The sequence below is a fragment of the Tyto alba genome, unplaced genomic scaffold (genome assembly GCF_018691265.1).
Source record: "Tyto alba isolate M040663 unplaced genomic scaffold, T.alba_DEE_v4.0 Super-Scaffold_22, whole genome shotgun sequence".
Lineage (NCBI taxonomy): Eukaryota > Metazoa > Chordata > Aves > Strigiformes > Tytonidae > Tyto > Tyto alba.
The window spans coordinates 40,964,277-40,976,919 of NW_024881296.1; the positions used below are offsets into that span (position 1 = coordinate 40,964,277).

At 39.3% G+C, this 12,643-nt stretch overlaps 1 protein-coding gene across 1 annotated transcript in view; it reads left to right on the forward strand.

The window, feature by feature from the left end:
- Positions 1-12,643, forward strand: part of REV3L (REV3 like, DNA directed polymerase zeta catalytic subunit) — a 129,177-nt gene that overhangs the window by 88,945 nt on the left and 27,589 nt on the right. Inside the window, 5 exon segments of the mRNA XM_042795717.1 lie at positions 287-1,269; positions 1,870-1,952; positions 3,016-3,141; positions 4,673-4,865; positions 7,329-7,440. Of these exon segments, the coding sequence (XP_042651651.1) occupies positions 287-1,269; positions 1,870-1,952; positions 3,016-3,141; positions 4,673-4,865; positions 7,329-7,440 (1,497 nt within the window).

Consider the following 12,643-nt stretch of genomic DNA (forward strand, 5'->3'; position numbering starts at 1 on the left):
AGCCCATCTGATATGCATACATTTGAAGTTGAAAATTGCTGTACTTCCTGTGCAAATACCCATTTTCTTCCATGATACTTTGTTTTGTTTTGTTTTTTTTTTTTTATTGCTTGTTATTAGTGTAGTAAGTGAGAATGTGCCTGCTTTGTTTGTAAAAGAAAGATACTGCCCACAGGAATTGCACAGTGAGAAAGCTAGTTAGCAGAACTCTGCTTGTATATCATCTTTATGACTGCCTGCAATGCAGTTTAGAGCAAACCGGTAAATGAAACTATTTTCTTCATAGGGAGATTGGAGGACGGCTTCTCACAGTGGAAACTAGACTTCCAAATGACCTGCTCGAATTTGAGGGGGACTTCTCATTAGAAGGTCTACGACTCTGGAAAACTGCATTCTCAGCAATGACAGAGAGTCCTAGACCAGGGTCTCCTCCTCGAAATGGTCACTCTACTGTTAATAGAAGAGAAAGTAATAGCCATAAAACTAGTGAAGACAAAAAAATAGTCATAATGCCATGCAAGTGTGCTCCAAGCCAACAGCAAGTTCAGATATGGCTTCATGCCAAAGAAGAGTATGAACATTTCAAGAAATTGCCTAAGAATCATCCTGCTGAGCTGGCAAAGGCAGCTGAGAATTTCAGCGCTGCAGTATTGTCTGAAGAGAAATCTATAGAAGTAGTAAAAGCAGCTAAAGATTTCAATTTATCTAGCCTGGAAGATGAAAGAACTATTGTGCCTACAAAGAATTCTCCTGCTTTTGTGGCAGAAACTACAAAAACACAAACCAAGGAAACCTGTGATAAGTCTATAAGCACTATAGGAACTTCAGTAAATACTAAAAATGACATAGACTTTAATAAAGCTCCCTCTGAAAGCAAGACACTTACTGCTTCAACACTAGAACATGATAAGGAAGAGGAGGAGGAAGATTATTACGTCAATTACAGTTCACCAGATTCTCCAGTACTTCCTCCTTGGCAGCAAGTAGCATCTCCAGATCCCAAGCAGTCCAATTCAGAAGACACAGACTGGAAATGTCAGGATATCATTTTGTCTTCTGTGGAAGGAAACGATGTAGTACCTGTTGGAAGTACACAAAACTCTTCATGCACCCCAGAGGACATTAGGACATCCTTTGACATGTTTCCATTTCCAGTTAATGAAGATCCTGGAAATTCTGAATCCATTTGCCTACATAGTACACCCATTGTGCAGAGAAAAAATGAAGATGGGGTACCTGAGGTTCCTGGTTTGAGTCCCTTATCCACAGGTAAATCCATTAAGTGATTCTAATGATACGCCAAAAAAATTTCCTGAATATGATGTTATATTTCTTTTGACATAATGAGAAAAGAATTACATCTTCACAAAAATGCATTTAAAACTAGTTTTGGAAAGGAAAACGCCTGCGCATTATTGTTAAAGTAACTACTGAATTATGTAAAAAGTTTAGAAGCAGAATACCTTTTTGCTTCCTGATGGTCTCTAGTATCTGAACTCCAAAGTGTTGGTTAAAAAAAATGTAAAAGTATAGCTTATTTGGGGGATTTTGAAATATTGTTGCTTATACTGCTTGTATTTTTTCAAATGTAATCTCAATGTAGAGTGTGAGTAACACTGCAACATTTAAAGTCATAATTGTGAGGTTTGCTAATTTACTGGCCTTGTACTATACGTTCCTAAATGTCCATAAATACCAAATTCTAATAGCTGTGCTTTGCATTGGACAGAGAATAAAACTGTGTTTGTTTCTATATATAATATTTGTTTATAAGGTTAACCAAATGCCTCTCATTGTTTCTAGCATGTTGTTTAATGTCTAGACAGTATTATTGAGGCTGAGCAGTTTTGCACTCATATATATTTACAGAACCAAAAGCCCAGAAACTGAACCATAAGAGGGGAAATAATATGGATGGTCTTCGAAGAGTGCTTCTAACCACACACATGAAGGTAAATTAAGATTTTATGTACAGATGTATTTTTATTATGCCATGCATACACATTTCCATTCTTTTTCTTCTGTTTTGTTTTTTTTTCTTGCTGTTAAGATCTTGAAAATACATTTAAAATGCTAGGGTGCAATTGCCATAGAATCAGTGTACGCTCAGAAGTTGGGAAGAAGAAATCAGTTTAATATGCAGGGGGGGAAGTTGGGTAGTGAGAGTTTGTTCTATGTTTTAGGGTAGTGAGACATTAATGAAACACTAAAGAGACACGGTGTAAGAATGCTCTTCTAGTTACAACATCCTTTCTAAGTTCTATTGTGATTTCCCTTTTTTGTATATGGGGGGGGGGGTATATATATGTATACACACACAAGACGTGGATATTTATGTGCCTCTGGACTGGTTTTCAGACAATGTTCTAAGCATTTTCTGCAAACAGCACAGGCAGTGAATGGCCCTGGTGTCCTGGCAGAGTAGAAAGGGAGTGGGTCGCATAAAACGGTCAGACTCGTGTGTTTTCCCTAAACGGTGCTTATGCTTCACGTGTTGGGAACAGCCCGGGGGGCAAGTGCGTGACGGAAATGAGCCAACAGTCGTTTCTTTTGTTCTCAGCGTCCTGGTAGTCACTCAGTCCGAGTGGGTGCTTCAATAAACCCTTAGTTCAGCGCCTTGAAAAGCGGTGACGGAAGCAGAGCCTCTTGATGAATTGTTGCTCGGGAGAGAATAGAGATTTGCTGGTTCCCCTGTCCTCAGACTTCTAAGAAAGCCAATATGTGTGGGGTTTGGGTTTTTTGTTTGGGGTTCTGGGCTTTTAAAAAGTATTTCAAACTGACTCTTGCTTTACTATGAGGTTTCATTAAAATTATTCCTAAAAGGCAGAAAGTTAGAACTGTTGTTTTCCTGTTGAAAAGTGACATGAGGAGACAGTGAAAGTCATTGGGGTTTATTTTAGCAATTGTAGTGTAGCATTTGATTTTCATTGATAAATTTGTATTTAATATTGCATATGAATTTAGCAACCTGTAGTTTCTTCAATATTGTACTGTGCTTTTTCCCCCCCCATTAAGAACCAATTTGCTGCCCTCAGTGCTCCAAAGAAGGAGACCTCTCAGATTGAAGGACCATCTTTAAATAACACTTACGGTTTTAAAGTCAGTGTGGAAAACCTGCAGGAAGCAAAATCTTTACATGAGGTAACTTACTGTTACATGTTATTTTATAAAATAAAAGTTTATCAGGTAGAATTTAAAAATCTTTTTCTTTGTGGTCCCTGCCGGACTTAAGATGAATCAGTGTGTGATATCTGCAGCTTTAAGTAGTTGCTCTGCTAGTTTCAGCTTGATCTCCAGATGCCTTTATTTAACAGTATTGAACTAAATGTCACAGTGTTTCTGCTGAGAAGGTGGTAAACCTTCCTGTAAAAAATTAGAGAAAGATCAAAAGGAAGAAATAGTAAGTTTTGTATAAAAACATTCCTGGAAAGATTAGTTGACCATAACTTTTGTGAGTTATTTCCTTAAGAAACAAGGCATCTGGCATCATTCAGTCAGGCCCCCCCGGTGTGTGTTACCTTCTGAACCTGTTCGCCAGTTTCTACTACTTCGAATAAAATGACGCATGCCTCAGAGTGCCTCTGCGTATCTCCTGTAGGTCAGTGGTCGCTCTGGGAAGAGGGACCAGCCCTGGTGCTGGAGAGGGGGCTGCAGTGTGAACACAGCAGGGCTGCGTCCGGCTGCCAGCTGGCCAGCCAGCACGTGTGTGCTCCCAGACAGCCACCCCATCCGTGGCTTGGCATTGGCGCTTGACCAGTTTACCGATGAGACGGGGGGGCAGCAGTTTGATGCACTGAACGGGTGATACGGGGGAAGCCACCAGAAACCGATGATTTTGCAGGAAATGAAGCTAGAGCTTGACAGTAAGATTTCATTTCAGTAATGGCTGCAGTAATTTAGGATGCAAATCTGGAGGAGATCAGGCTGCACCCAGAGCAGCTTACATACTCAGAAATATTTGTAACTTTTCCCTTGTAGTCCCTCCAGCTTGCCCACTAGTCCACATGATCAACTACGTCACGCAAGACAGAGCAACAACATAACACTGAAACAGTATTAAACACTGCAATGTGTATTGTAGAGTCAAAATTGTACAGTCTGTAGCCATTAGCATCTTCTTCATGCAAACCGTTCTGCAAAAAGCAGTCGCAAGATGATGTGGAAGTTCGTTAATGCAAGCGAAGGGAAGGTGAGGTATTCTCCACACCTCCCTGTAGGTGACTGAGTCCTCAGGCTTGTTTGTACGCCCTGGGTGAGGGAGGGAAAAGAACATAAAGACCGGCAGTGATTCTTTGTTCTCGGTCAGTCCGGAAACTTAATTCAGCTCAATATGCAAAGCTGTTCGAAAACAGTACAAGGATTTACAATTGCTGAATATTTCTGTTTGTATTTTCTGCTTTTGGTAGAAGAAGATAGCACTCAAAAAACAAATACTGAATTTTAATAATTGAGTATAAAAATGTATTAAGCGATTAAATTTCTTTGTAAGATAATGCTTTTTACAAAAAAATGAGATGAATGTTTAATCACTTCTATTAATTTTCAGGTGCGACCTCTTAGTTACAATATCATGCGACCATATAAATGCACTAATTTGCACTAATAATCTCCTCTTAAATTTTTTGAAGAAAGCCCCGAAACATACTAACTTCCTGTATCTATTTGTTGGTAGGTCCAACACCTTACCCTCATCAGTATGGAGTTACATGCTCGAACCAGACGAGATTTGGAACCAGACCCAGAGTTTGATCCGATCTGTGCTTTATTCTACTGCATCTCATCGGACACAGCCCTGCCAAACACTGATAAAAAAGAAATCACTGGTGCTATAGTGATCGATAGAGACAAGACACTCTCAAGCCAAGGTTCCTATTTCTTTTTTCTTAACATCTTTTACAAAAATGCTTATTTCTTAGTAATCAAACAGTAGCAAGCAAAATACAATCGAGTATCTCTATTGCTATTTAGCTCCTTTAATTTTGTCTTGTTGACTGTTGGATGAATGGCCATATTAAACAGAGAGAGTTTTCCTGCTTATACCTTTGGAAGGACTATTGCGTGGGCTGTAGACCACAAACAGCATACGCATGTGCAAAGCATCCATGTCTGCGTGCTTGTGGACAAGCCCCCGCAGTGTTCTGAAAGTATAAAGAGGAAAACCTGCCTTTAGCTTCCTACTCAACTTGCTGGATAGCTACGAGTAGAAAATGTTAAAAGCGAGACAGTATGTTTTATATTTTACTTAAGGGTTATTTTTGTGGTTTTATCTGATCCTTTCAGGATCTAAACAGGGGCCCTTATCCTATTGTACCTTTTTGGCTTTGTTTAGACCAGTGATACTCAACCTGTGGCTCTAGAGCCGGATGTGGCTCTTCATGGCCCTACAGGCGGCTCTCGCAATGTAGGCGTCTGATCGGCGCTCCACTCTGTCAGGCAGCGCGGGGAGCACTGAGCAAATGGACCAGCAGTGTGGGAGTCGCTGAAGTTCCCCCTCCCATAGGGGGAAAGAAAAGGAGCTGCTGGGACCCCCCCACAGGTAAGAGTAGAGATCACCTCCCACCCAGCAGCCGTGGGGCGGAATGGGGGAAAAGTCGCCCTTTTGCCCCTTCCACCCCCCACCCCACTCCTTCCTAGCAGCCAGAAGGGGTTGACGACAGACTGCTGCTGGGAGAGAGGGTGCTGATGTGTCATGTCGTGATGTATCAATATGTGATGATGGAGAGGCAGCGTCATCACACATTGAAGTGTCATGATGGAAAACAAAAAATCACACGGTGGATACTTGATTTTTATGGTGCTCTACAACTCCATTTAATAAAGAAGTGGCTCTCCAGCTGTTAAAGGTTGAGTACCACTGGTTTAGGCTAGTAAAAAAAAAAAAAAAAACCAAACAAAAAACAACAAAACAAAAACAAAACAAAACCAAAAAAACCCAAACAAACAAACAAACACAAAAAGAAGTCTTCTTTCTTACAGGGTTTCTTTGGCATTGTGAATGTGTATTAAACCACAAAATACTGTCTAAAATTTAAGTGTGGACAAAAACCTACCAAAAGTAAATTTAGCATTAAGGCAACAGCTCCTTCTTTTACCAGTTTATTTTTCAAAGTATTGTAGATACTATATTACGTTAAGCTCAGTTCTTATTCTTCTCAGTGAAGTTTATTCTGGTATTATATGCTTGTTACTATCTTGAAAAAAAAATTATCTCCGTTACCTTACTAAGTGAGGTTTTCCACAGCATAGCCACTGTGGCTCCCTAGGTGTGTGCTACTGATAAAATTTTTGAGAAAAAGCTCTCTGTAAGGAGGTCAAATAATATTTTGAAAAAAACAAAGTTTCTCATCTGTTTTTGTTAGTGAAATAAAATGATGTGTTTAAATGCTCTTGTGACATTCCTTGCTTTAATTGGTGTGTGCTGTCAATATTTTCTTGGTTAGAACTTTTTGAATTACCTATGGAGTGACTTGACATTGAGATACACCTTTTTCTTCTTTTTTTTTTCCCTTTTTGCTTTATTATTGCTTTATAAGTTGCAGTACTCATTTTAACATTTATTTCTGAAAGCACACTTTTTTTTAATTCTCAAGATGTTCATGTGTCAAAGTAGAATGCCTTTTAAAAACTCCAGATTGTTGCCTTAATCAGATATATTACTATCTGTTATACAGAGAAAATTAAAAGACAGAATATGTGTTGCATATTATTAAAGAGGTTTTTTTATATGGAAGGCAAATGCTGAGTTCCTGCATGCATACAAATTTAGCTATTATTCACACATTATCAACGTAGACACTCTTAATGTGCACTAAGTGAGCAGTTGCTCGTGTTTTTCCATTTCTATTAGTAACTTAGCAGTGTTTTTTAAAAAGTGAACTGAAAAGAGAACTATGCTACGTCATGTAACATTTTAATTCTTCAAAGCATTTTGCAAAGCACAACTAAGCTAGCAATTAAAATACATATTTTTCATGAAAACACTATGTGAGCTGTTATATGGTCCTTTAATATTTCTTGCTCAAAAATAATTTTCTAATAGCTGGACTCTTGCACATGTCAAATGGGAAATTTCTCACGAATCAAATTCTTTTATATCTGAGAATTTATACAAGATTACCACTATGGTAGAATTTTACAAAGTGAAAAAAAAAACTTTTCCACCCAAGAGAAACAAAATAAATCCATGGGATTAATTGCGATAAAAATTACTGTTACAGATAAAAATAGGTTGTATTCCACACTTCAGTTTTATTCTAAAGCGGTACTGTTGACTGAAGCCATGGAATTCCTTCTAAATTGTAATGATTTTTTTTTACTTTATTTTCTAGGGAGCAGAGACCAAGCCCCCTTGCTCACAAGATCTGGCGTTACAGGACTAGAAGTCAGTTACGCTACTGATGAGAGAGCTCTTTTCCAGGAAGTAGTGAATATTGTAAAAAGGTAGCATATCTGTACGTTCTGCTTTTATTTTTCAGGCTTGGTACAGCAGATTTAGTTCCTTCAACCCTTACAGTCTCTCAAATACTGATTTTTGTTGTTGTTTCCCTCAGAGGCTTATTTCTAGAGCGGACAAGCATGGTGGTCTTTCAAATAAAAAGGCTTTTTGCTTTTCCTTTTCTCTGACAGCAAGAACATTCAGATCCTCTTATGCAGCTGAGTTACAGTCCTGAAACTAATCAGCCATATAAGTAATCTTCTCTAACATGCAACCTTTCCTGTTAATCCCGGAATTCATTACACATTTCTCTCTGAAACTCTCAGAATAGTAGATATTAACAGTGCTGAGAGCTCTAGAAAACCCCTCAGATAGGAAGAATTTTTCTGGGGACTCTGAGGCAAGAGAGAGTCAAACCTACATGGTACTGAAACTGCTACGGACAGATTAAAATAACCGGTAGTTGAAAAATCACTTTCCTTCGTTAGTTTTGTCTTCTCTGAATGGAAATCCCCTGCTCCATCAGACTTGGAAAACTGCTGGTTTTCCCCATCTCCACCAGGGCTGGGAAGCCTGTTTGATAGCCCTCTCGGCTGGTGAGTAGGTGGAACCACAGACGTCTCTCCAGGCCTTACTGTCAGAGGTGCCAAGCTGTAAAATTGCAAGGAAAAATAAACAGATCTAAACTGTGAGTCACCCTGCTGGAATAGAGGCACAAGAAAAAACTGTGTACTAGGCAGAGTACATTTGCAATTCTTTCTCTCTCCAACCAGAAAACCTCTGATGAGAAAGACATTGACCAACCCCATGAAGCCAGAATACAAAAAGAGTTGCTGAATGCAACCAACACAGGGTGGGTCCTGACAGAGCAGCAGATCCCTGTTCAGAGAACACAAAATTCAGGTAAGGAACATAATTTTATTTTTCTTTCTTGGAAATCTAGTGCTCCATCAAACTTAGGAAAATGACTGAGAATGAAAAGCTGCCAGTAAATGAAGAATCCTCCACCAGTTGTGAGGAGATTTAAAAAGTGACAGTACATAAAGAGTATGGGAGAGAGACCTCGGCAGTTAGAATATGTATTTATCACAGAAGAACAGAAGAAGTCTACACCTCTACGTATTGAAGGCGTTACGGAATTTAAAAAAGCATGCAATTTTTGTAGTACTTCAAGGCGCAATGTAGCAATCGCCAGGTTGCTGACTGAGAAATCTCTTCTTAAGAGATCTCTTTCAACACTGTGCTAGCATGCCTTTTTGATGCAGCAACTTTATCTTCAAAGATTGAGTTAGCTAACTTGCGTTCCTGAGAGATAGAAGATTTGATCTATTAATGGAGAGGCAGATTACTGCCATCATCTTAGTCTACTTCCCTCCCCCTCTGTGCAACATCACCTAAGGAATCAGACTTCTGCTGAATTCTCAACAAATATGTTTTTAAAACTTGGACCACATCTACAGCTTGCTGCTCTTTTCCCCCTTTATTTTCTGTAGCCTAGGCAAAAGAGAGTAAGAAATTTTGCTGGAGTACATGTTTTTATATTTTTTAAGCACAAAACAAGTGTCTAGGCCCAGAGTAGCTTTATCTGAAGGAAAAGGTTTGGTAAAACTACTTGATTAAAAAGTAGTGGACTGCAAAAATCATCCTCAGTGGGAAATGAACAAGTAAGCAGCTTTAATGAAAACTTTCAGCACCAGGAATTACTTTTTAAACCATCTTCTGTTGCTGTTGTTAGTGTTGTTTTTTCCAGCACGAGCTAGGTACTGTAGTTGTTCTGGTTGGTGCACTTAATAGTGGATCTGATATGTTGGAGAAAGAAAACAATCAGGCCATGTATAAGAAGCATTGCCACTTGGGGTTCATGGAGCAAAACTCAAACTCACCTTAATTTATCAGCAGAGGACCACATCAGTATCTTATATACCGATGTATGCGTCAGGCTAGAGGGTAATAGGTTCTTGTGACCGAGTAGCACGCCCAGCATGACTGCAGCTTGCTTTGGGTTCATGTTCTTGACCTCTCTGGCTGTTGAGGGAAGGGTGGAAGAGTGAAATTCCAGGTTCCTGGGACAATGAATGACAGAATATCTAGTCAATCTTGACCGTCGATACCAGGAACAGACTTTATCAACTTGTTGGAGCACTGAACAGAGGGTACCTCAACTCTGGGAAGAATTGTCTTATGCGGTCCAGTTGAAGAATTCTTGTTCCCATTTCTAGTCATTCTCTTTGTAGTTGGCCTAATTCTTGCTCTTATTTCATATGTGAAATTGTGGAACATACTCCTTTGTTTCTAGTTCCATCCTTCTACTTCTCTGTTTAGGCCTTTTGTTTTTGTTCTATTCTGGTCACTGAAAATAAGAAATGGTTGATTCTGTCACTTCTTGTCAATAGATGTGAACTCTGGAAGAGCACAGTAGAGATTTCTTGACCACTGTTCCCAGCACACAGTTGAGGGAAAGGTGGTTCCTGGGAAATATATCACTTCCTGCGGTACTCTGAGCTCATCAGTCTCTTTTTCCATCAGAAATCTGCAAGCATTTTGTCTTAGAACAAATGACCCAGAGCATCTATGCAAATAGTCTTTATAACGTGCTGGTTGATACTGAGGGACACAGATGCTGAAGCAAAGAGGGATAAACTGGTGAGGTTTTAATGCTGGCTGGTGTTTTATTCTTGGGCTGCACCACTAGTCTTTTGTTACCGAAGAGTGTTTCCCAAATCTAACTTTTTATAGCATAGCTCACGTTACTCTGTTACATGTTCACCGCAGACGGGTATTGCTCCAAAAAGCTCGCTGGAATTGATGAGCTGAGGTTGGATTCAGTTACACCCTCACTGTGAAGTTATTCAGTGTGTGCTAGATCTGAATGACCCCAGTAAGATTAACATGTGTTTTCACCTAGACATCCTTAAAATAAACACCAGCTTAAATGTTCTCCTGTGAAATTAGTAGGTGTCATCTCTGATTAACTCAGGGCAGTTGACAAATGAAAATCAAGTCATCTTGGGGTCTGTAGACCAGAAGACCTGGTGGTTTACCTGGAATTATGATCTGTGATTTCATCTATGCTGAAAACTAGCAGATTTGTCCAAATATTGGGAGGAATAAGTGCCTTTATTTCTAGGAGATTATTGCTGAGAGTGAATCAGCTGTGAAATGGGAGTACTTACAAGTGTGAGTACCAAAATCTTATGTGGAGCCAGCTGGAAGAGAGCACATCATTGTAAAGGGAATTTGAGAATTCCCTTTAATTCTAAAAGGTATTGAAATACTGAGCTGCTTGAGGGTTGAGAGGCAGTAAATAGTAATGGGAAGAGCCATAGAGGCACGTTCGGAGGAGGCAGAGAAGAATAGACCACATGGATTTGCAACACAGAAAAGCATAATTAAAGTGGTTCTTGGTACACTGACAACCATCTTAAAGTTTGAGAGGACGCTTCACCTACATAGGTCCCACTTTCCCTTCATTGGTAAGCTGTCCTCTGTAAACGAAAAAAATAGGACTTCAGCTCAAAACTGGCATGAAGGAGCTGGGAAACAACCTCCTTCCCATCCTATGCAGCCTGTGTGGATGATCTACAAGCACAGAGCACCAACTCTTCGGAGTTGTCATAGCGGAAATAAACTCTCTTTTTTTTTCTTGAAATGGAGCCGGTACTTATATTGCTGTCCTGAAAGATTCTGTCATGCTGCCTGAACAGCCTTCTTGAATAGACCCTCTCTGTATCATAAGGTGTCAGCTGCGATGAGTTGGGAGAGAAATTGGAAGAATCTGTCTGCTTCAACAAGTAAAACAGAACCACCTCTCTGAACCTAAAGGCAGAAAAAAGAGTAAACACATTGACATAGCTCCGTAAACCAGGCAGTACAAAATGCAGGAAGGATGGCTGTTTAAGGAGAAGGAGGAGGAAGAAAAGAATACTACAAGAATGCTTGTCTTGGACATTTAAAAACACGGGAAAACTAGACATGTCCAAGCCTGATGGAGCAGTGGATTCCCATGAAAGAGAAATTAAATGTCTGGGCCTCTCCAACACTTTTAAGGCAAATTTTGCCACTCTTCTGTAAGTACAGATACTATCAGATGGCAGAAAAGGGCTGATCGTGCAGGCACAAGAGGAGCAAAATTTAGGGAATTCATGTTGGGAATGCACAGTCCCCTTCTCTGTGACATGCAGAGGATGTGGAAACAGGACAGGCTTGAAAAAAAAGTAGTAGATTCACTGCTACTTGAGACTCACCAGCCACCCACGGCTCTTTGTCCCCATGGAAGCAGTTTCTGATAAAAGTACAAAACCAGAGTATACAGTTGTAAGATTTTTCTTAAATATTTGGGGGATAAAACATTTGTAAATTAATTAGTTGTTAATGCTTAGCATTTAAATATTTTGTATGATGTTTTTCTTGTAAAGTATGAAGCTAATCAATATTTTTTTGTTGGATACAATGCATTTTATTTGTTCTTCTGTAAATGCTCTAGTAACGTTTTCTTTTTAAAATAGATGTGTGATAATCTAACCTTTTTTTTTCCCAGGACAGCATCATCTTCTGTGGTGTTTTCCAGTAGAAATCTTAACTTAATGTGCTGTATCAACTTTATGGATTTTTATTGTCCAAAGCAAACTGGAAAAATGTTTTCAGAGATTTCAGTTATGTCTTTTGAGTCACAAAGTATTCTGATGCCATGCACAGTTACTGCTTTTGTCTGTATCATAGGTCTGGCCTAATTATTTTTCCTCCTTTTTCTCTTAATTTTAGCTGGAAATAAAATAGCAGTCAGGAAAACCAGTCACATAATAGAAGGGAAGGCATAACTGGGAGCTTTAGTGTTCATTCACTAAATTATCAAATGAGAAAGAGGAAGAGATGGCATAACAGCATGTACGACTTAGCTAGAGAGGAAAATAATCGCATTTCTTCTCTCTGCAGCATGTATGAGTTGAATGCTAATGCTGTCATCTATAAATCCTGCCAGTATAAATGCTGCTTTTCATCTTTGCAGAGACTGGCAACAGCATGCAAAGCAGTATCAGTGCCCATCCTTTTAACAAAAGAGCACTGTGTTGGCAGGCACACTTCTTACTCCTGTCATGTTAGTCGTAGCCAGCAGCTTTCAGATATCACTATTACAATTTAGTAGTTTCTTGCAGGTGTAAAAGCTGGTCTCATTACAATTTCTTTTAGTAAAACAGCTTAAACTGATGA